This window comes from Prunus dulcis, chromosome 3 (assembly GCF_902201215.1).
Source record: "Prunus dulcis chromosome 3, ALMONDv2, whole genome shotgun sequence".
Taxonomy (NCBI): Eukaryota; Viridiplantae; Streptophyta; class Magnoliopsida; order Rosales; family Rosaceae; genus Prunus; species Prunus dulcis.
Genome location: NC_047652.1, coordinates 148,623 through 171,367, shown reverse-complemented (window position 1 = coordinate 171,367; position 22,745 = coordinate 148,623). Strand labels below are relative to the sequence as shown.

The 22,745-nt window shown below is 38.1% G+C and overlaps 5 protein-coding genes and 1 long non-coding RNA gene across 6 annotated transcripts; 3 read left to right on the top strand and 3 right to left on the bottom strand.

The window, feature by feature from the left end:
* Window positions 1–2,291: 2,291 nt before the first annotated feature.
* LOC117623296 (60S ribosomal protein L6-like) lies at window positions 2,292–4,941 on the bottom strand. Its single transcript, XM_034354209.1, has 4 exons — window positions 4,588–4,941; window positions 4,361–4,467; window positions 3,088–3,269; window positions 2,292–2,607 (listed from the first exon to the last, which is right to left on the bottom strand). Exons 1-4 carry the CDS (start codon window positions 4,842–4,844, stop codon window positions 2,452–2,454), a joined length of 702 nt encoding a protein of 233 aa, XP_034210100.1. The 5' UTR covers window positions 4,845–4,941; the 3' UTR covers window positions 2,292–2,451.
* Window positions 4,942–5,662: 721 nt separating this feature from the next.
* LOC117622782 (chitinase 10) lies at window positions 5,663–6,867 on the top strand. The gene is made up of 2 exons (XM_034353556.1): window positions 5,663–6,142; window positions 6,342–6,867. The coding sequence occupies exons 1-2, from the start codon at window positions 5,664–5,666 to the stop codon at window positions 6,706–6,708; spliced, it is 846 nt and encodes a 281-aa protein (XP_034209447.1). The 5' UTR covers window position 5,663; the 3' UTR covers window positions 6,709–6,867.
* A 2,175-nt stretch (window positions 6,868–9,042) lies between these two features.
* LOC117622958 (protein WHAT'S THIS FACTOR 1 homolog, chloroplastic) lies at window positions 9,043–11,286 on the top strand. The gene has a single exon (XM_034353779.1). The coding sequence runs from the start codon at window positions 9,338–9,340 to the stop codon at window positions 10,913–10,915; it is 1,578 nt and encodes a 525-aa protein (XP_034209670.1). The 5' UTR covers window positions 9,043–9,337; the 3' UTR covers window positions 10,916–11,286.
* Window positions 9,053–12,573, top strand: LOC117622959. The gene is made up of 2 exons (XR_004585052.1): window positions 9,053–9,241; window positions 12,190–12,573. It is a non-coding gene; the product is annotated as an uncharacterized LOC117622959 (long non-coding RNA).
* A 1,207-nt stretch (window positions 12,574–13,780) lies between these two features.
* On the bottom strand, window positions 13,781–15,011 carry LOC117620831 (auxin-responsive protein IAA20-like). Its single transcript, XM_034351073.1, has 5 exons — window positions 14,937–15,011; window positions 14,756–14,856; window positions 14,297–14,535; window positions 14,018–14,126; window positions 13,781–13,835 (listed from the first exon to the last, which is right to left on the bottom strand). The coding sequence occupies exons 1-5, from the start codon at window positions 15,009–15,011 to the stop codon at window positions 13,781–13,783; spliced, it is 579 nt and encodes a 192-aa protein (XP_034206964.1).
* Window positions 15,012–17,263: 2,252 nt separating this feature from the next.
* Window positions 17,264–21,553, bottom strand: LOC117622733 (protoporphyrinogen oxidase 1, chloroplastic). The gene is made up of 9 exons (XM_034353497.1): window positions 20,999–21,553; window positions 20,660–20,851; window positions 20,455–20,539; window positions 19,793–19,940; window positions 19,627–19,707; window positions 19,300–19,471; window positions 18,885–19,044; window positions 18,679–18,782; window positions 17,264–18,018 (listed from the first exon to the last, which is right to left on the bottom strand). Exons 1-9 carry the CDS (start codon window positions 21,416–21,418, stop codon window positions 17,725–17,727), a joined length of 1,656 nt encoding a protein of 551 aa, XP_034209388.1. The 5' UTR covers window positions 21,419–21,553; the 3' UTR covers window positions 17,264–17,724.
* Window positions 21,554–22,745: the final 1,192 nt, after the last annotated feature.

Genomic DNA, 22,745 nt, shown 5'->3' with positions numbered 1-22,745 from the left:
CACAAGTGTTGTGAACAAAAGATAACTATATTGATTTGAAACTAATGGATTGTACCATTGCAAGTAAAATTGCAGTTCAATTCAATAGATGCCAAAATAGTTCAATAAATTAAACTATTGAACAACCATTGTGGATGCTCTAATGTGTCAAATTCTTTATAAAATCTTACAAATGGAAGGTTAGATTATCATGATCACATTGTGGGGCATAAGAATGACAAGTACCGTTTAAATTAAAAATAGGCACACGTTCTTGAATACTTTTGTATAATTGAAAGAAGGACCTAACTAATATTTATTCTGAATACATTAGCATAAATGAAAGCAAATAATTTTATTTTAATTTCCTATACGAATTCAACTTAGGATAATGATTTTTACACTCGCATTTTCTCCTTATGCACTCTTATCTGTGTTCCTTGATTCTCCTGTGATTTGTTTAACCTAAGCCTAGGGAAAAAATAAAAAAATGAAGTGCATGGAGAGAAAAGCAGAGTGTGCAAATTGCTTCCCATATTTTATTATGTCTTAGGGCAAGATTGAAAGTAGGCCCTTTACTACAATGGGTCACCCCTTGACAAGACACACAACTTATTTTTTTAATTAAATTATGAATGAAACCACTTGTTGATGACATCAAATGTCTCCTTGTATTTTCTAAAGATAAAAAGTAAACCTCATGTTAATTTGTAACCTTGCTTGTATCATATATGTTAGAAAAATAATTCATTATTAAATAGTCATGATCACGTATTAATATTATGCACATCAGTTTAATTGGTCAAGTCAAGATGTGGAAAAGTGAAGTCATTGGTAGAAGATGCCTCATTTGATAATGAGAACACACAGCTGGAAGGTCGCTCTCTCTTGGTTATTCTACACTAATAATAGCATTGAGAATGATCTGAAGGTACGTACTTGTCTATATATATTTAACTCGAAGAAAAAAACAAACATGTTATTATTTTCCTTGTGCATGTTTACACCTGCAAAGTCAATACGTACGATTACAAATATCTGGTGTTAGGTTCTTATTTCATTATCCATGTTTGATTTGAAGGGAAAAACAAAGACGTAACGAGTGGAACTAGTCCTCAATCCTCCTCATCAGTGACTTTATTTCATCTTAACTTGAATTATCTTACTCAATCAAATTCAATGCATGATGCATCACCTTCACTTCGATAGCGGCAAGCAAACGGCATACGGAGTTTATCATGATTCAAGATCACATGCAATGCAAAGCAACGGGCAACCTGGTTTTTCTTGAGAGACAAAAATCTCAATAAAGACAAGAAAAGAAAAGAAAAGATCATGGAATATAATTATTCCTTTCTATTTTGTAATTGAGACAGCTAATAACCACCAGCAGCAGCAAGTCAACAACTTTTTACAATAAATTTTATATGCAGTTACAAAAGTTTAACTTTACATGTAAACATACTCAAGTTTACAAAGTCTTAAACACTCAACCCTAATCAAGATAGTTACAAGCCAAGAAAAGTGAACCAATGATAGAGTTGACAAGTCTCGGACAGAAACCCAGTCTAGGTCTAGAGGTAGTCGACATGTGTGTAATCTACACCAAAACGTAGGCGCGCGCGCGCGAGCAGCAAGCACATACCTTTCTTTGTCCATTTGGGTCAAGTCTAAAACTAATTAAGTTGAAGTAAACGAAAAACATTTGAAACCATACACAACAAAACTATTTATCAAAGCATAAACCATTTGGTATGCTCACGCACTTGCACAAACATTTTTCAGGATCGTAATAACATTTTTCAGGATCGTACTAACATTATTTGGTAACCGATCCATGCATAATAAAGTTGTCGGTTATTAGGAACTATAACTATGGCCCGGCTGGCAAGGCCTTAGGGTTTGATGGACTGGCAAATCCTCAAGTGGTAGTAAACGATGCCGTCGTTGCTTTCAAAACTGCCTTATGGTTTTGCATGACTGAGCAAAAGCCCAAGCCCTCTTGCCACGATGTCATGACTGAGCAAAAGATATGCTGAGTTGTTTAACGTTGATCCCGGACCTAACTTAGATTGAGAAAATCAAAAATTTTTTTAATGAATTCTCCTATATATGCTTTTTGTGTTTTTTTATTGCTTTGCTCTTTGTTTAAACTGAAAAAAGATTGGATGTATGTCGCACAAGAATGTTGTCAAATCTCTTGAAAACAAGGCAATAAAAGTGTATTCCATGCTTATGTGATGTGATACGGATTTCCAGTTGTTGTTTGATCGCAACTGTACTGATCCGCAAGGTCAACCAAAAAATCAAAATGGCCGAAAGAATAAAACTTTCATAATGCAAAACCGATCAATACAGAAGGTTGGATCTGGCAATAAAATGATAATGATAATACAAAATTGCGGATAGTCTGAAACAAACAAGTCTAGGAGCAGTAAATTTATCCTAAAGAGTAATATATGAGAGAATCGTCTAAAAGACAAGCTCATGAGGCTTCATGCCTGACTTAAGAGAGAATCTCGCAGCTAAGTATGTCTTCAAGTCTGGGACAGCCTCAATGGACTTTATAAATGAAGCATCCACGCTCTTCTGATCGTCTTTCCTTCCTTGCGGGACGACATTCTTTTCCTACATTTTGTTGTTGGGAAAATATTAATTCAAAGTAAAATATTTAGACAGGAACAGTCAGTAATGGATGCTATTCTCCAATATCCCCAACACAAAACTTAAACATAACAGGGCTCAAAGGGATCAGACCAGTAACAAATAAATGAAGACAATACTATCTTCATATAACATGGAAAAGAGAGAGCGAAAATGGAGAAAGAAACAAATAAAAGACGCAGTGGAAGATGGAAAGATATTGATAGGAGTGGAGAGACAATGCAAAGGGAAAACCTAACAATTACAAAATATCTATACCAAAAAAAACACTCTGGTATTTCTTTTTCTCATGCTTAGAAAACTATACATAATTAATAGATCCTGATGGCACCCATAAACATTTCAACTTGCACAACATCTAAGTCCGCAAAGACAGTAGCAAGAACAGATGATAACTAAATTTGCTCTACAAATATATACAAGTAAAAAGAAGATAAAACTAACCTCCTTATCTGCCTCAAAAAATTCTCCCTCTCCCTTCTTTTTCTTCTTCTCCACTTCCTTTGCAAAATATTTGTCATCAAACTTTTCTACATTCACCCCAGAAATGTCAACCTTGGTGGAAGTGGCAATCACATAGGACTGATTCACACGTCTCAAAGGAACACCATTAATTTTGAATGGCCCTGCAAAGGCATATAACCAGCACTCGAGTTAGAAATACATTTCATGAATTTGCCTGAACAAGTTCATTTTGAGAACCAGACAAGTGCCACAATTAGAAACCCATGACCCAGCCACTACGCAATAAATAGAAATTAAATAGGAAAATTCATCTCCCACAGATGAGAGAAATTTCGTGGATAATGGATTGGCATGTATGGGCTCAACTCTTTTGTTGGCATTGAGCTCATTCTGAGGAATGACTTTATGGGTGTTGTCCGTCCTTGGGTGGCTATTGGTTTCTTTGGACCTTGAGGCCCCTACTTAACCATAACACAAAATCTTTTCATGTTAAAAAAACAAAAGAAAGTGAATATATACAAAAGCAGTCAACTTAAAGAAACAACTGACAAATCATTGGATAAACCAATTCCGAAACTGTCTATGAAAATTAAAAAGCAAAAAATATATAAGCAATCAAGGTAAAAGCCCATCATAACAGGCCATGTGAAGCTAACCACATAAATGCTAAGAATATCTATTTATACCAATCATGAATGCATAATCAAAGGAACAGATATCATAAATACAAGAAAAACACATTGGCATAAATTAGATAAAGTAACTACGTAAGTGTGATATTTGGTGACACATTCACATGTATCTATGCTGTTACAGATGCTCGCTACTGCACTTAAACTACCCACCACTACCTATTCGAACCACCCATCACCCTGCAAAGCATCTCAGTTTACAGGAGCGGAAGCAATCACAGAAAGGAAGCGTGCATGGGAGAGGGATAGCTTGTACAAAACAATAACTTAGGAAAAAAGGAATTGTTACATAAAGCTTGTACATAACAAGGTTGTTGGGTATTTGGCAGAAACAAGGTGGAGGTCATTACATAATCATAAGCTCAAATTAACTAGTGTAAGAGAATTCAAATGTACCTCATGGAACAATTCGAATTAGCTTGATCAAATTTGTCATTAAGAAAACGTTCGAAAGTATACTATTATTACCTTATTACATTAAAAAAACAACAACAACAACAACGTAAACTGCAACAACAGAAAATGGATGAAGCGATAATGAATGAAAGTGGAAAGCTCACCAGTAACGAGAAGCAATCCGGATGTAAGCTGCTTAAGAAAAATAACTCTCTTTCCCTTAAACCTTCCAGCTAATATAATCAACACCGTGCCAGGAGTAATACTCGCTCTACATACAAACAAACAAATTTTAAAAAAAAAAGAAAAAAAGAACAAGAGTAATAAACTGACAAACAAATTAAACAAATTTTGCAAAGTTGAAAATTAAAAGTAGGGAATATGAGAGAACCTGAGGTTGGTAGGCTTGGGCTTGCGCTTGTTGACGAGAGGCTTCTTGACGTCGTCGGCAGGGTAGAACTTAGGGGGTTTCTGGGTTGGGGTCTCAGCCGCTGGCTTGGGGTCATGGCGTGGGAATACGCCGCCGTTTTTGGCCTTGATGGCCCAAAGGCCGCGCTTGTGGTACATCTTGGACCTGGAGAACTTACCCACCCCGCGAATCAAATCGGGGTTCCGGGTCTTTCTCGGGAGTCTGGCTTTTGGTGCCATTGCGATTTGCAGCAACTCTCTCTGTCTTCCGGAAACCTACGGCTTGCAATTTGCAAATGCGAAACAGAAAGAGAGGTGCGGCGGAGTTGAAGACTTCAACTTTAAAGTCTTAAACCCTAAACCTGTTTTTTTTTTTTTCGTTCAATTCATTTTGTTGGGCTGGTGGATCAATTAAAGATAAGACATCGTTGGGCTCAATCGATCCAGTCCATAGTTGAAGACTTGGGTTGGGCTCTATAAATCCAGTCCACAGTTAAAGACTTGGGTAAAGTATCAAAATGATTTGATGAGAAGATTTTGGCTGACATGACATGAGAATCACGTGAGCAAATACCAAGTCTTCCACTCCAGTTTCCACTACTTGAACTTGACGATATCCCTGCAGCCACTTCTCTACTGATTCATCACTCTTGAGTCTTGTTATATATGTATATGCATGGTGACGACATCTCCACTTTGGGGAGAAGTGGCTAAGTCAGCCTCTTGCCTTCCGATAAAGGGGAAAAAGTATATCGTGCCCATTATATTAATTAGTAGGCCATCACAGAAGACTGGGTAAAGTAGTCTGTAAGAAACTAGCTAAGCTGACCTCTGAGCTAGCTAAAATATTGTATGTTGACCTCTGACTAATTAGTAGTTGCTTGAATGCAATGCAACTGAAACGATGTCCTCTTCTTCCAAAAATGAATTATGAATATATGGCCGGCACTTCACTGCGCATGTCTGTATAAAAGGCCAACGACTTTGCTTTCCTTCCTTCTTATATATTCAACCAAATTACCAAGCACATATGCACGCCTAAGCGCTAATTATATATCCATGGCAATAATCAGCTGGTTGTCATCTTCCATCTTCCTCTCATTATTCACCTTGTTTTGCCTTAGTATTAGTAATGCATCATGGGGTGCTCAGGCTGCTCGCGAATCATGTCGTCCCATCTCGTCTTTGATCAACAAAGACCTTTTCCACACCATGTTTCTACACAAGGACGACGCCGCATGCCCTGCCAAAGACTTCTACGCCTACAACTCTTTCATCCAAGCCTCCAAATCCTTCCCTGGATTTGGCACCACCGGAAGCTTAACCACTCGCAAGCGCGAAATTGCTGCCTTCCTTGCTCAGATCTCTCACGAGACTTCAGGTGGGTGGGCTACTGCCCCTGATGGACCCTATGCATGGGGTTTGTGCTATAAAGAGGAAATCAATCCCCAAAGCGACTACTGTGACTCCACCAACAAGGAATGGCCCTGCTATCCGGGCAAATCTTACAAAGGAAGAGGCCCTATTCAACTATCTTGGTAATTTAATTTCATTACTTGATCATCATATCTATAGCTATATCGACATAATATATATACATGTCAATGTCACATATATATATATATATATATATATATTATGGATGGTAATTGGTAATATGTGGTTTTGTCGTACAAATGTTTATGTTGTCGGATTGTCTTTTGATGATTTGAAATACATACGTTGGTAATGAATTAGGAACTTTAATTATGGCCCGGCCGGCAAGGCATTGGGGTTTGATGGGCTTAAGAATCCAGAAATAGTGGCGAACAATTCCATGATCGCGTTGAAAACGGCTCTGTGGTTCTGGATGACTGAGCAAAAGCCGAAGCCGTCTTGTCACGATGTCATGGTTGGACGATATATTCCCACAGAAGCTGATGTTGCAGCCAACCGGACGGCCGGATTTGGGGTGGTGACTAACATAATCAACGGTGGCCTTGAGTGCGGCATACCAAACGACGCACGAGTGAATGATCGGATTGGTTATTTCAAAAGATATGCTCAGCTGTTGAATGTGGATACTGGATCTGACTTAGACTGTGCAAATCAGAAGTCTTTTTAATGTTAAAAAAACAGGAATGCAGTGCAAGTTGCAACATGTCTATGATATTTTTCTTACAATATTACATGGAATAAGAATTAATACTGAGCTTGAGTTGATGGAGTTTTCTGTTTTGTATTTAATTTCTGTCTGTGTGATCCTTTTTTCAGATTTGATGAATAGAATATGTTGTGATCCTTCAATCATGGAGTAGTTGTTGGAATATAATAAAGGGGCCGTGTGATTCTTTGGCTCATGCTATGTCCTCACTTTGTCTCACTCTGTTGTTGGATGCTTAAGCTATATATATATATATATATATAATTAGGAAAACATGTACACAGAAAGCATGTCCCTGTTATATCAAATTAGATTTGTCATGCTTAGATAAAAACATATATTACTAAACCAAGTTGGTCCTAGTGCAAAATACTGACAAAAACAGAAACAAAAATAAAGGAAAAATACTATTTTCGTCGCCTTCTTCACCCTAAACTCTGTACAGAATTATGAAACATTAGTAAAGCCAATAATCTGCATTGCTCAGAGCAAGAAACTAAACAACAACTCGAACATACTTAACTTTTAGATAGTTGCAAGAAAGGAAATAAGAAATGACAACAACAGGAAAAGGGAAAACTCGGAAATAAAGTACAAAACTGTAGAATGAGTCTGCCATGTTAAACGAAACAACCACTCCAACCACATTTTCTACTATACCAAACATTCAAATATGCATAATACATAAACAATTCAATATAACAAATGACAGACTCCATATGAGTCTGGCATGTTGAAATGCAATGGAAAATGTCACACACTAATTATAACCTTCCTTGATCAAATAAAGCGAGAAGTAATACGATATAGCAAACACTTCTTTAATCTCGGGGCAGGGAGTGTCTGAAAGCCAAAACCAGTGTTTGAGTATTCCCTATTTTTTTCCTTGGTGCAAAAAAGCCATAAAGAAAGTTCTGCCCGTGGCCCTGCTTATGGAGTTGCATAGAAAAGGCTTGCTAGTTTGATATTTGCTATATTATAAGCAGTTCAGTCCCCTGGTTTATGATGATCAGTCTAATATTGTAACACATACAAAAGTCCAACATCAGGTTTGTCTAATTCAAAAGAAACGATAACGATGTGGTAGATGAAACTGTGGGTTTTGACATCACAAGAGAGAGTGTTCCGTATCAAAGTATCCATCAGTTCCAAGAATTTGCTTTGCTGTCTCTCTTTATCTGAGCTTGACCATGGCAAGAACATTTCAGAACGGAAAAGAGAAAGTGTAAACTAATAAAGAGCAAAAGCACAATGAAAGGCAACATTAAGAGTAAAGCCTTTTATTTATAACAGAAGAATAATTGTCAAGCAAAATCATCCAAGTAAGAGTTATCCATTCCATTTGTCTCTCGTCATATGGAGATAAGAGTCTTACAAGCTATGATTGGCGGGAAATGTGACTCTATCAGGACAAAATTTTTCAAAGGCAGCTGTCAGTTTGCCACTAACTGTTAATGTGTAAGATGGTTCTTTGTTCAACAATGGTTGCAGACTGCAGTGAAAGTAAATAACAAGCAAAGCTGCACATAAACAAGCATTGCACACCATAAATTCACAAAAGGTCACATGGGAAACAGCAGGACAAAAATCGATAAATTAGCCCTTCAAACTGGTTGTTCTCCAATCCAAATGCCTTAATCAGAATAACAAAAACAATATTAAAGCATTGGAGAAGAAGTATGCACCACGGACATAGCCTGCAACTCCCTCAATGATCCCATTTATGGGATGCTGCCTGAAAGTTTGTTACCCTCAAGCCAACTGCAAGGAAATAGTTCCATCAAAGGCGTTCTAGTAATCGATCGGAATAGGACAATCTGGTGGACATGGATAGCATAAACATCTATTGACACTTCCGTGAGTATCTACACTACAAGTCATCCAATGCATTCAAGGAAAAGTTTAACTGCATCAGCAATTTGGCATACCATTCCAAAACATTGTATGTGTTTTTCTGCACAAATGAATGAACCACCCAAAGAAGGCAAAACCGAAATTATAGCCTAGCAAGGAACATGACAATTCAAGGAAGTGCCTAGAAATTTACCTTGAATAACAAGCAACTGGCAACCACAAGAATTATATTAGAGAAAGAAAACTCCCTTGGGCAAACTGTATAATACTTGAAAAGAAAAAAAAAAGAGATGGGTTGGAATTAAAACGCTGCGTTTCACATCACACTTACTTAAGGCTGATGTGGAAATGCTAAAGCCGTTAGATTCTTTGAATGGCTAAGATTTCTCTAAATGCAGAAGACTGCAGTTATTCTCACGGCCAGAGACCTCACTCACTGGAATTGCAATAATCCGACACCACAGCCCCTCTCCCTTATCCCATCACCTTCCACCCCAAAACTCTCTGCTTCACCTTCACACTAAGCCGCCGCCGCCGCCGCAGGAGCCGCAGCGAGCCTTGCTGCTCCTCTCCTCCGTCTTCTTCAGTTCGTCTCCATCTCTGAATCCCCTAACCACAAGCTTCAGCCTCCAATATCCAGGTGAGTCGTTTGCTTCAGCATTCAATTTTGCCTCTTTTGCATCCTCTTTGTCTCTGGATTATGCTCTCTCTTGTAGTCTATAAGTAGTAGCTCCAAATGGAACCGAAGCTCTTGTTTTCTTCAACCAAAGCCTCACCGTCCCCTTCTTTACCCTTTTTTCTCTCATACAAATCTCCTTTTCTTCTACAACCCAAACAATCTACGAAAACCCATTTGTCAGTCTCAAAGATACTGCCAGAAAAATCGCTATTCTGGGGACAGAGTCTGGTTTTACATGGGAGAGATGTTCCTTTGGGAAACCTGACAAAAAACCATGTCCCGTTTGGGCCAATAAGTGCTGCTGTGAAGAGAAGGAAAGAGCTTCCCTTTGACAACGTAATTCAAAAGGACAAAAAGTTGAAGCTGGTTTTGAAGATACGAAAAATTTTAGTGAGCCAACCTGATAGAGTTATGTCGCTTAGAGAGTTAGGTAGGTACAGAAGAGACTTGGGTCTGCAGAAAAAGCGTCGTTTTATTGCCTTGTTAAAGAAGTTCCCTGCAGTGTTTGAGATTGTTGAAGAAGGGGTTTACTCTTTGCAATTCAAATTGACGCCGGAAGCAGAAAGGCTTTATTTTGAGGAGTTGAAGGTCAGGAATGAGATGGAAGACTTGCTAGTCGTGAAGTTGAGGAAATTGTTGATGATGTCATTGGATAAGCGGATTTTATTGGAGAAGATTGCCCATTTGAGGAATGATTTGGGGCTTCCTTTAGAGTTTCGTGATACAATTTGTCACCGGTACCCTCAGTTCTTTAAAGTTGTTGCAACTGCAAGAGGTCCGGCTTTAGAATTAACTCATTGGGATCCTGAGCTTGCAGTTTCAGCAGCTGAGTTATCCGAAGAGGAAAACCGGGTTAGAGAAATAGAAGAGAAAGATTTAATTATAGATAGGCCTCTCAAGTTCAATAGACTAAAACTGCCAAAGGGTCTTAATCTTTCCAAGGGTGAGATGAGAAGGATATGCCTGTTCAGGGACATACCTTACATATCCCCTTACTCTGATTTCTCGGGCCTGAGGTCAGGTACAATTGAGAAAGAGAAACATGCTTGTGCAGTTGTTCATGAGATGTTGAGTCTTACTGTGGAGAAGAGGACTCTTGTGGATCACCTTACTCATTTTCGAGAAGAGTTTAGGTTCTCTCAGCAGGTGAGGGGTATGCTGATAAGGCACCCTGATATGTTTTACGTGTCCTTGAAAGGAGATAGGGATTCAGTTTTCCTTAGGGAAGCATATCGTGATTCCCAATTGATAGACAAGGATCGTTTGTTGATCATAAAGGAGAAGCTTCGATCTATTATATCTGTTCCTCGGTTTCCTCGAAGGGGTGCTCCCAGAAGTGAGGCAGATGGTGCAGAAGGAAATGATGAGGCAAAAGGTGGAACTCTTGAGGAGGGTGAGGAATGGTCTGATGCTGAGAACTTTATGAGTGATGATGAGTTTGACAATGACGAAGATGATGATGAAGATGATTGGAGTGATGAAGATGATGATACACCCCCAGATTTCGACGAAGATGGGAAAACACTGAATATTGGAGTGAGCAAACCAGTCAAAGATGAAGATAATTCGAGACAGAATGATGGAAAGGTACTTGTTCCGGTGTTGCCAGATGGTCGGCCAAGAGAGCGCTGGTAAATTAATGGATTTGTAGGGACTCCAGCCTCAAGATATATCCTGAAAGGGTTGATTATATGTTTTGGCCTGAAATACTATATATGTCTAATCCTGCTCGATGGAGAATTCAGCATGCTATATGCAAGGCTCTAGAACCTGTTAGCAACACAAGGCCTTTACCTTTTCCCCATACTCGATGTTCAGAGAAATGTTCTCTGAAAGACAAAGGCATCACCTTCAAGTATTATATTTCTCTATTGCCTTATGTAACAGAGTCATTTGTTTTTGTACTCTTTAGTTAAGAAAACTGAAATTTTGTGGGAATGAGAAGTTGCAGCTTGTTTCAAATAATTCTTCATGCTTTTTAGTTGAATAACCCGGTTGATGCTTAATGTTCATACCTCTGCAATGCAATTACTTACATAACAATTCAGAAACATTTGTATCTAAAGCAAAACACCTGGTAGAGATTAGAAGTAACTTTATGAAATTTTCTTCCAGATTATCGAAATTAGCTTTCTCAAATTGTTCTTCCATCACTCTTTCACCACACTCGTCTTCACAATCTTTTCATTGTCTCAAGAGAGTGCTTTTAGTTTTTTTTTCCCGTTATTTTCCAAGATTTTCTCAGTGGCCAAACAGAATATTCATGATCTATTATTCTTCTTTTGTATCATTATGAAATTAAAAAAATCTTTAATTGTTTTGAGAGATTCAGGAAATTGCAAAGGTCTAAAATACGACTTGCAGGTATTATACATATACTATATTAGGCTTCCTTACTCCAGTGTATGCCTTATACATTTGTTTCACCATGCTTAATGGGATTGTGCTATTTTCTCTTTAAAAGTTAGGTACTCAAAATATGTTCTCTAGCATACTGTTTGGAACCAAAAAGAAAAAGAATTTTAGTTAATATGCAAATTAATTCAAAATTTTGGAACAAAGTATCTATTATTTCAATTTGCATTAGATTATATATGCAGCAAGGTAAGTTTTCATGGATACTAAGGAAACTTATTCTGGGAATAACATAACTACTATATGAGAAAAGTTACCTGAAAAATGTTCCTTACATCTGTGTTCTCTTTATGTATGGAGGAAACCCTGAACATAGAGAGAACACAGATTTAAGGAAACATAGTGATGAAGGAAACAGAGTCACGAGACGGGGCGTCTCTATTTGCAGTCAGTTTTGGCATCTTTGAATTTCTGTTTGCTTGTCTTTCTAAAATATACAGATTAAGAATAGCTTGGGTTTAGATAGTTGATAAGATGATTTTCATGATCTTCAGAAATAGGCAACTGGTAGTGTGAGGAGAATCCAATTGAAGGCCACTGGTAGTGGAAAGATGAGATATATGTGCCATGTGCCTTGCAGGTTCGAACGGTTTCAATTTTAATTGTGTTGCTCTATTTGTTCTTCTTAATTTGTTTGTATTGGTTTGAGTTTTACGTTTTATTGGGTTTTCTGAGAATCTGAACAGGTATTGAAGCGGCACAATGGAAGAAGGGAGCAGCAGCAACTGCTCAGTATTCCAAATAGTCATTTTAATCATCATTTGGACTACCCAATTATAGTTGTACAAGGAAATTTTATTGAGTGCTATGTTATACTAGTTGCTGACTCAAATCTATATTCTGAATTCTAAAATTAATTGAGTGCTATGTTATACTAATTGCTGACATTTTCCCTTCATTTACTTATTGAACGTTAGTCTGGTGCTTGCTAAAAATATTTACTGGTTATATTTCTCTTTAAATTTGAAGCCTTCCTACCAATTTCAACATTTGCAGCCTTGATTTTATAACCATTTTCATTACTTTGGCAAGAACATTTTCAGGTCTTTAAAAATTAGTGTAATTTTACAACACAATTTTTGCACGGCTTCTGTATTGAGGTTTGATTAATTTAGCTTAAGCAATATGCTATATGTCTCCGACTTTTCAAATAATTGTCATTTGATTGAATAGTTATATCTCTTGCAAGTGAATGAAATTCTTAAGTCGTTTCTCATTTCATGGAGTCCTTTCAAGTGTTAATGAAAATGTAGGGTGAGCTGGTGGTGCTATCACTGGAAGTAACAACCACGCCATGTTCTATCCATCATTAATGTCAGTCTCCATGCGCCTAGAGGATGATTGATCGCGGGATGTGTCATCTCTTGATATGGGAAATTGGCAAGATCTGGATTACAATTATTTCTTTTTGTTACAGGTCTAGATTACTTTGATGATCTTTTGTAAAACTGTCCCCATTTGATCTTCTATATATGTAGGTGTTTTAGTCATATTCCCTTGAGTACTTTTTCTTGTCTACAGACACAGCATACCAAAGTTTTGGAAAGATGTGACAATAATTTTTGTTCACCTTTATCTGTAAATTTTGTGTTCATTTGTAAGCTGCTCTTCTGAAATGTTTTCTTCCCTTAAAAAGGTATGTTACCAATGAGACTACTGATCCGTAGTCATCTCCTGCATGCCATTGTAATTTGTATGCCTTTTAAGTTTATGAGGGACATGACCTTATACAAGGGAAGGGGTGCATACAGTTTATGTAGTTGTAACTTGTGAAACATCATTAACATACAAAATACATCTCTCTCGAAACGGATGAGTTATGCTAGCGACAGTCACGCACCCATGCAATTAAGTACGCTGAAAGAAAGATGAGCACAAAGATGAGGAAAATAAAACAAAATAACCCACCCTCTGGGCTCTAATATACCTATACGTTCTGAGGCCCAGCTTCGAGCCCAACGCCCTATCAGTAAACTCATCGTTCCAGACTAAAAATCTCTACTGTTCTTCTCTCACACTCACTTGACTTAGCCCGTCCCAAAAATTCAAAACCCCTGGACTTGGAGGAGGGAGATGATGTAAAAATCAGCATGGAAAAGTCCTTGTGATCTTCAATCTTTTCGCTGCGGACAAGAACATCCTGCGTGCATGCATTAAATGTAGAAAGAAAGAAAGAAATTAAGCACAAGAAAAGCAGTTTGATCCATCATTATTAAACTGACTGGGAATTGGGAATTCGGGATTGATTAATTAAGCAAATTAAGAGGAGGAGGATTATTGTGCATTTATAATGCAGAAAGATTAATTAGATTGACTACTTACTCCCAAGGAACATCCCCCACCATCAGCCAATCCCCTTCCTCGTCTTCATATGTCAAAACATGAACATCACGACCAGACTCAGAGTGCACTCTATCCACCTCATCTCCCCCTGCAGTTATATGTATATATATTTCAATCACAATCACTACTACTTCTACACAAGCTACAAATTTTCTACTAGTTCAACATTAGTGATTCAAATATATATAAACAAAATTTCCAAAAACCAACTAGTATTAGATGTGTTGGAAATTGATGAAGCAAAGTTAAGTTACATACAGAGAATGTTGGTGTTGAACATATGTTCCAGTGTTCGTATCAAGTCATGAAAACCATCATGCGCTAATAGATCCAACTTCCTGCCAATAGCATGGCCTGCCATGTAAACCTTCACATAGAAGGTGGATGTGGTGTGATCATCATTATCATTGCTGCCTTCATCTGCTGCAGCTGCTGCATAATTATTCATCGCCTCCTCCTTCGGCTGGTTTGAATACGCCCAATCCGACGATGACCCCCTATTATCAAATCATATAAATACCATATGTTAGTGAGTAATCCTCATGGTTCATATATGTAGGTAATGGTAGAAGTCATAATATATATATATATATATATTATCAAATGGAGCATTAATGGATTCATGAAGTTGTTGATGAGAGCTTCATGGATCATGGCATACACACACGTACGTGTGGCATGTACCATGCATGCATGTACATATATATATATATGTACCTTGCAACAGAAGGGTTGTGTTGTTGAGAGTGAGAGGCAGAGGGTGATAAGCTAAGCCCAAGCCTGAGATCTGTGCTAAGATCTCTCTTTAACTGTCTGAACTGTGAGTGTGAGAAAGAAGATGGGAGGGTTTGGGAAGATGATGATGGCGTTGTTGAGAGAGCTGGGCCTGGGTGGTTGCTACTGTCAATAGATGAAGAACAACTAGTACTACTTGTAGGAGCTCTGCCTCTGCCCATCGCTTAATTACATTCATTCATTTATATTGAAGAAGCCGCCAGCCACGTATCTTGTGTTTATATATATATCCTGGGGAAGGCAGGCATTTCTTCGATTTGATTATACTAGAGTCCACCTGACCTGAGAATCCAAATAATGTTCTCAGTCTAGCCGACAGGTACACGTGTCAAAAAGCGACTTACATCGAAATTCCATTTCAAACTTGAATGCAATGTTGAAGATGTGAGAAATACAACCAACCTGAAGAAAAACAAAAGGAATGAATGAATGAAGATTGCATTTTGTTGACGTTTAAAGATCCAGTTCACAGGCTGATGCTGATGCTGAGGTGAAACTTTTGAAAATTTGCAAGTTATTTCACATCAAATAAAAGATATCATATTCATATGGCTCCCTCCCCTCCCAACTTTATTTCACATCAAATAAAAGGAATCAAAAATGGGATTCACAAGCTTGCTTTTACAGAGTCAAGTTACAGGCAAGAAGAGCAATAATAATACCTTGTGTTTTTTGGTACCTTAATTTGGAACACAACGTCAGTCAGTCAACAACTGTTTAACATTCTGTCAGATCTCACTTTAGCCATTGCAAATTAATCAGGGACAAATTCTATTAAGAAATGGAAATCTTAAGAGAATTAAGTTGGTTTGATATCAATTGTTTTGTATGTGGTTGAGGAAATGAATCTAGACTCTCTCTCTCTCTCTCTCTCTCTCTCTCTCTCTTCTTTTATATTATTTTTCTGACCACAAACTCAATAATGAATGAGACTCTGTTTGTGGTCGTGGAGTCGTCTTGGACCTTCAATTTGGAAGCAAAAAGGAACGATCTCCGATGTTTACATAGCAAGAGACAAATATTAGATTAATTTTAATTAAAGAGAATCTCCAAATCAATGTTCAATGGATATAATTATCGTGTTACGCATGGGGACCTTGGGTATAGAGTCACAGGACATCATCAAGGGCATTGGCATTGGTGTAATTTGTAGCATACCATATATAATCTTAATAATATTTCACTAATGTACTTTAGCAACAAACGATGATTGATTAGGGGGGATGGACATATATATGCTTAACAAACATCGTACAGGATACACATGCAACATTATTTTGAACATAAAATATACGAATATAACTAATGTTCAAGAAATTGTCATCTAATTACGGTCTAAACTCCTTCAGTCGACGTATATGCTTATTAAAGTTAATCGTGTCAATTACACGTGATCAAAATTGAAGAAAAATTGTAACATAATTGCGGTTAGGAGACATCCGCGTGAACTCAAAGCTTAAGAAGACTCAAAACTAAATTGAAAGTTAGAATGGCAAAGTGGAATAAAGTCCAAAGTTGAGAGGAGATCTCTAAATTAATTTTTCCCTAATGAATAATTTGCTTTGTCTCCATTGGCATCTTTTCCCCAGCTCCACGTGCATAAACTGTGTGTAATAATAGTAAGACACCACTTTTACTTCTTGTTTTTCACACTTTTTGTGATATGTTAGATTTTCCATGTTTTTTCACGAGGCCAAGGGAACATGAATATCTTTGCTTACGCCTAAAGATACGCCAATTGCTATAGGAGGAGATTATAGATTCAGAAGAAGGAATTGAAATGAGGACTTAGAAGAAACAAAGGCAGAAAAAAAAAAAGTGGATGTTCCCCACCACCCCTACCATTATCATAAGTATTGTTCCTTGAATCAATTAATTAGCCTTCATCTCTTTGAAACACGCGAAACGTCTGTTTCTTGAAATTCAACTCTAGAAAAAGCTTTCCGCAACTCGCAGCTACTTTTAGTCTTTTAGATCTCAATGTCCTGTTCTCCCAACACATATGCATTGCCATGCTTGTATTGTATCAACTTACCAAGAGACCTCAACCTCACCCCAACACTCACCCTCGCCTACTAAAGCTATTGACATCAACCACCAAACATGTGCTCCCTTCCCTTCTCCTACTCCTAGTGTTCGGTAACCTTGGCGGCCGGCGCGTTAATGTCTCAACCTGCTTTCCCAGGATATGTGTATGGCTGGCTGATGCTTCCTTTCCTAATCAACGCTTTTCAAGTTTTTCGAATGATGCCTTGCCTCGGCATTGGCAACACTCCAAAAGCAAAAGAAAAGAATAACTCAGCGCATTCCAAACAAGATAGTGTGGGTGTGATGTGGTGGCTAGCTACGGGGGCGGGGGAGCTTTTAGAATTAATGTAAGATCTATATCAATCTGTAACAAGTAATATGTCACCAGAGTAACAACTAAGAGAAACCAAATAAAATTTCATTTACTCATGTTCCACACATTGACATTCACAACCAGAGAGATGGGTAACTAAGAACATCAAGATTAACACTACGAATAATTTATAAATCAAAACACTAAGAACATTGGCAACCAATAAGACCAAGGACCAATTTATCAGCCCTTTCCTCCGAAGGATATAAGCTGGAAACTCGTTCAAGTGTCACTGAATTTAATCACACGGCTTTTGGCAACCATCAAGTACATCCAGAGCTCCAGGTAATTACAGAACTTGGCACTTAATATATTATTAATGCTAGAGTCCCAGGTATTTACAAGTACAAATAACAAGACAAAACCAAAATACCTAAAAGGAGAAGCAACTCTATTTGAAAAGCTGGCTACCCAGCACGTCCAATGAACATCTTAAGTTCCACTTCCCAACATACCATTTCTACAGGATGCAGGATCACCTTTAACTGTACTATTTGTAAGCATATCGTGATACAAAATTAGCCACCTCAGCTGCAACATCATAAGCACCCTCAACACATCGACCCAAGGCTACACCAGTGACGTAGTTGCCACCCAGAAACAGCCCTTGGGAATCACTTAAAGCAGCTTTTGCAGCATCTAGGACATCAAAATGACCAACCAAGAACTGTGGAATGGCTTGTGGCCATACTTTCACACCCAATACAAGTGGGTCCTTAGCATTGCGGTTTAGGAGGACGTTTCTCAGATCTCGATCAACTGCTTCAACAAGCTCGCTCTCTTTCTGTTAATAAACATATATTTTTACTTTAAAAAGAGTTCAAAGAAAAGAAACATTAGAATGTAAATTTATATGTATATGCACATGCGCCACACAAATTGACAGACTAGGAAAAAAGAAAAAGAAAAAAGAAGCAGCAATGGCACAATGCCTTGCAAAATAAAATCTGCACCCAAAGACAAAATACAAATTTTGCCACATGATACCAAACTCATTTGCATGAAGACACAAGTTTCTTGCATGATTACTTGACTAATCATAGATACAAAATTATGGTGCTAATATGGAAAACCATCAATGATCTTTCTTATAATTCTAAGTATCAATGATTCAACATTGATGCTCAAAATAAAAGTTTTAAAAGATAGTCAATAAAGGAAATTACAAAGGTGGAAAAAGGATATTGGATCAATGTATGTCTTCTTTTCTGGTGCAAAACAGCATGCATGTCTCCTTTTTTTTCTTCTTTTTTTTGGTGGAAGGGGGTTCTCTTATAGGGCAAAACTCACTTGAAATATCATGCCATTCATGAAATGAAGTAAATTTTGAGACCTGCTTGAAATGCCAATAGCACCAGCCTTACCAACACAGTCCTCCTAAATATAATGCCAGTTATGCCATGCATCTTTCCCAACACAAGATGCGATATCATATGACATTTACCTTTGACAAAATCCCAGGATTGGTGGCACCTCCAATATAGTTCAAGAGCAGTACCCTTCCAGGTGGTGCACGATTAGGAAAGAGTGATGAGCTGTATATAGTTCCTGCAAAACCCACAGACTAAACTCAGCAACAAATGGTGACCACTGATGTTAAGCATCAGTTAGTGGCATAGATAATGAATTTTTAAACCAAAGGGAACCTACCTAATGTTTTCAGCCCTTGGCTACGAGGATGCAATTGACCAAAACCCTTCAGTTCACCATCTATCAAGCATTCAGTCCGAATTGCTTCTTTTGGATATGAAATAGAAACTGCTGCAACTGGTGGGTAATAAAATTTTGATAGTGCATCTGCAGCAGCACCCTGCAGAAAGAAGCAAGAGGCAAGAAGAAAACAACTTGGAATGTCAGCTTCAAAGTAACAAAATGCAAAAAACAAGAAATAATAAAAATAAAACCGCCCTGATTAGTCTTGTAGATAACCGCTATTTATAGACGTGTTCTTATTAGGACAGAATTTTGGCCAAACACCACCAACTTTAAATGCCTCAGAAATCAAGATTTAACAGTCAAACAAGTGGAAGTAAAAGATAACAAAGTATGTGAGAAAGAAACCTACAGATAGAGGACGCAATAAGCTACTTGCTACATGGGATGGAACAGTCATCACAACACTCTTACTCAGTACTGAAATCAATCCTTCTGGTGTTTCATATGTCAAAGTGTACCCTCCTTTATCCAGTTTACTGATACTTGAAAGCTTCCAAGATAACTTTACTTTGCTTCCCAACCTGCCAACATAAACACAACACAGTAGGCTTATCACGGCTGAGAAAAATACAACACATGTTGCATATGAAAGAAACCCCACAGAGATGTTTCTCTACTTGCAAATAAAGAAGGCTGATCATCCAACTAGAGCACTCATTTTGCTGAAAGAGGGTACCTTGAAGAAATTGCATCCGGCAACATAGAAAGTCCCTTCCTAAAAGATCCAACTGTTTGGCCCTTTGGTTTCGGTAGGCGCCTATAAATAACTAAAATCAGGACATTGAAAATAAACTTTAATAGTTAAATCATAAAATAACTTCAAAACAAAAATATGTTATTACGGATCTCGAGGTGTCTTATGAGCACGCTTCCTCTCCTGGATTGCTTTAAAAGCGCCACCAACGATACTGCCCCCATTTTGCTCTAGATTCCAAACTTTGCCAAATGCTGCTTTCATACTTAACTTTGAAGGATCACCCGCATAAACACCTGAACATGACAAAAGTTTCAAGGCAACTATGAAACCACCATTACCTGATAAGGTGATAAAAAGCCACACCACTTTTAAAAACTTAATGGAAGAATGTAAAGTTAAAATGAACAACTTTTACAGGAAGTTTTATCGAGTCAGTAACTTAGTTCAAAGTGCACAGTTTGTGTAGATAACTGAGGATGGGTAAATAAATGAATGTGGTTAAATTTCAGATCCTATGTGAAATGCTGCCAGTTCAAAGTGTCATATAAAATTTGTGTAAGGTAACATTGTCTGCTATGGCCAATTTGATGTCACAGGGTGGTTGCTTGCATAAATGATGAAACTAAGTGCAAACAACTTCTTTTCCTCAAAATGGGTGTGGTTTAAGGTGTAAATGCTATACACAACAGTTGGATTGAGAACGAACCAACCTTAGGATCCATTTGCAGGAAGCAGGAAGTGAATGCAGAGAATAAATAAGGTAATGCAAGAAGAGAAGAGAGTATATAATGAATTTATAATAATGACCTGAACAGAAGGGCTCAATCAAGCGTTCAAAAACCTCATCTCCGAGATTACGACGCACAAACTCTTCGACTGATTCCTCATGACCCTGTCACTTTTGTGAAAGATTAAGCGAAATGAGAAATACAGTTGAGGAATTGAGGAATGAGTGAGAATCGTGAAACAATTAATGAAAATTACATAGAAAAGAGACAAGAAGAGGACAAACTGGAGGAGGAGGGGAAGGGCGAATGCCAAGAGCGCCAAAGGCAGCCCTGAGTTTGCCGCCGATGCTCATCAAGTCAAAGAAAGGTATGTCAGCTGGGCTGGAGGGTACAGGCCTCAACTTGCCGTCCCACAACACGAACCGAGGTGCATTAGGATCCCCAAGAACCAGATCATCCTTCAAACCACTGTCCACCTACCAAACACAAATAACCAATTCACATTCACAGTCATAGCACCAGCACACTAGCAGTCTAATCTAGCTCACTAATTTGTGATTAATTTAACTTAAATTCCACCTCGCTACCAAAGCAAAGCAAAGCAGAGCAGAGAAGAGCAATACCAGCATGGTGAGCATGGGATCCGACGGCTGAAAACTATTGGGGCCCTCTTCCCAGAGATAGCCGTTCTTCTGGACGGTGATTATGTTGCCTCCCACGCGGTCTCTGGCCTCCGTCACTATGACATTCGGAACGGCGTCGCCGTGCTTGGTGGCCAGCGCCTGAGCGATGCAGAGCCCACTGATTCCACCGCCCACCACAACGCAGTCAACGGCGCCCAACTGCCCACCCTCTCCACTCACACCCAATGGAGATATCGTGGACTCTTTGGCTACCGAGCATCGCAACTTTAGGGAAGGGGTGGCTTTGTTTGGTTTGGGGCCCACATAAACGGAGGGAGGTCTGTGACCGTGAGGTGCAGGAAAGAAAAGAGGCTGATTGGCCGCTAGCGAAGGGAGGTCTGCGAGCCTGGCGGTGCTCATGGCGATTGGCAGGGAGGAGGAATCAGCACCAGCTAAAAATGAAGAAACACAGGTCACCAACCACCGTTTTCTTATCTTTAAACAAAGTAAAACGACAGTGCTGAGACTCGACAAAAGAAAAGAGGAAAAGATAAACTAAAATGCTAACACACGTTTGTTTTTTTTTTTTTTTGACATATTTATTTATCAGGAATTAGGAAGTAAATGTCGGAAAAATTAGGAATATGGGAATGAAGGAATTGACAATATAGATACGCTTCATCTATATATATAAAGCAAAAGGCAGAGAATACTAAAACATTCAAAATATCAAAAAATATCATTTGTTAATTCAAACGTTAAGAATTAAAATTATTAATTAAATGAGGATGATATGGTAAATCCACATTTTTTTACATTTTTATGTCTAATGACCCACTAGTGTAGTAGTTTTGAGCAATTGCTCTCTAAGAGAGGTCTGGGGTTCAAGTCCTAACATAACATCTGTGTGTAGTGTGTGTGAATTTAATATGTTATCGCCCCTCTCAATAAGAAAAATATTCTATAAAAAAATTTAAATTATGAATTAAAATAATTTCAATACACATACATGGTAAAATAAAAAATAAAAAGGGTCTTGGATATGTACTATCTGCTTACTTTGCAATATTTGAATGAATGCACACAAATGTTGATTATAGTTGTTAAAACCGGAGATGCCTAGCTTGATGGATCATTCTTAATGCGTAGATCGTCACTTTTTTTTTTTTTTAAAGCTTGCAAGTTATTCAATTGATTGAGTGCATAGTTATTGAGTCTTATGGCTAGTTGTTGACTAGTCATATTGTAGCTTGGTGTGTTTGATTGTTATTCTCCTAGACCTGTTAATAAGAAAATTGATAGAACTGTTATAAAATGTACTGGAATATGTGCGAATATTGAGCTGCACGTATAGTAGATGAGACACAGCATTTAACGAGGTTCGGCTATGCCTACGTCCTCGGAGAGCAGCAGCAGTAACTTTTCACTACATAAAATAATATGGCTACAACTTTAGTGTTTACAATATGTGTGGCTCACTGAATTTTCTCTCTTGGAGAATTTCTCTCTGCTCTCTTTCCTCTCCACTCACTCACCCTCTTTCTTCCTTCTCTTCCTCTTCTCTGCCTGATTCTCATTCTTCTCTCTCTGGAGGTGTCTATGCAAAGGCAGGATAATGCCTTATTTATAGGCAGATTGGTGGAGGTAGCCAACCCACGTGAATGTGCACTAAGGGAAAGTTGCAGACAAACTTTACCCAAAGTCTCCAAATGAATAGTTAGTGGGCTCCACATAAAAACCTTTACAA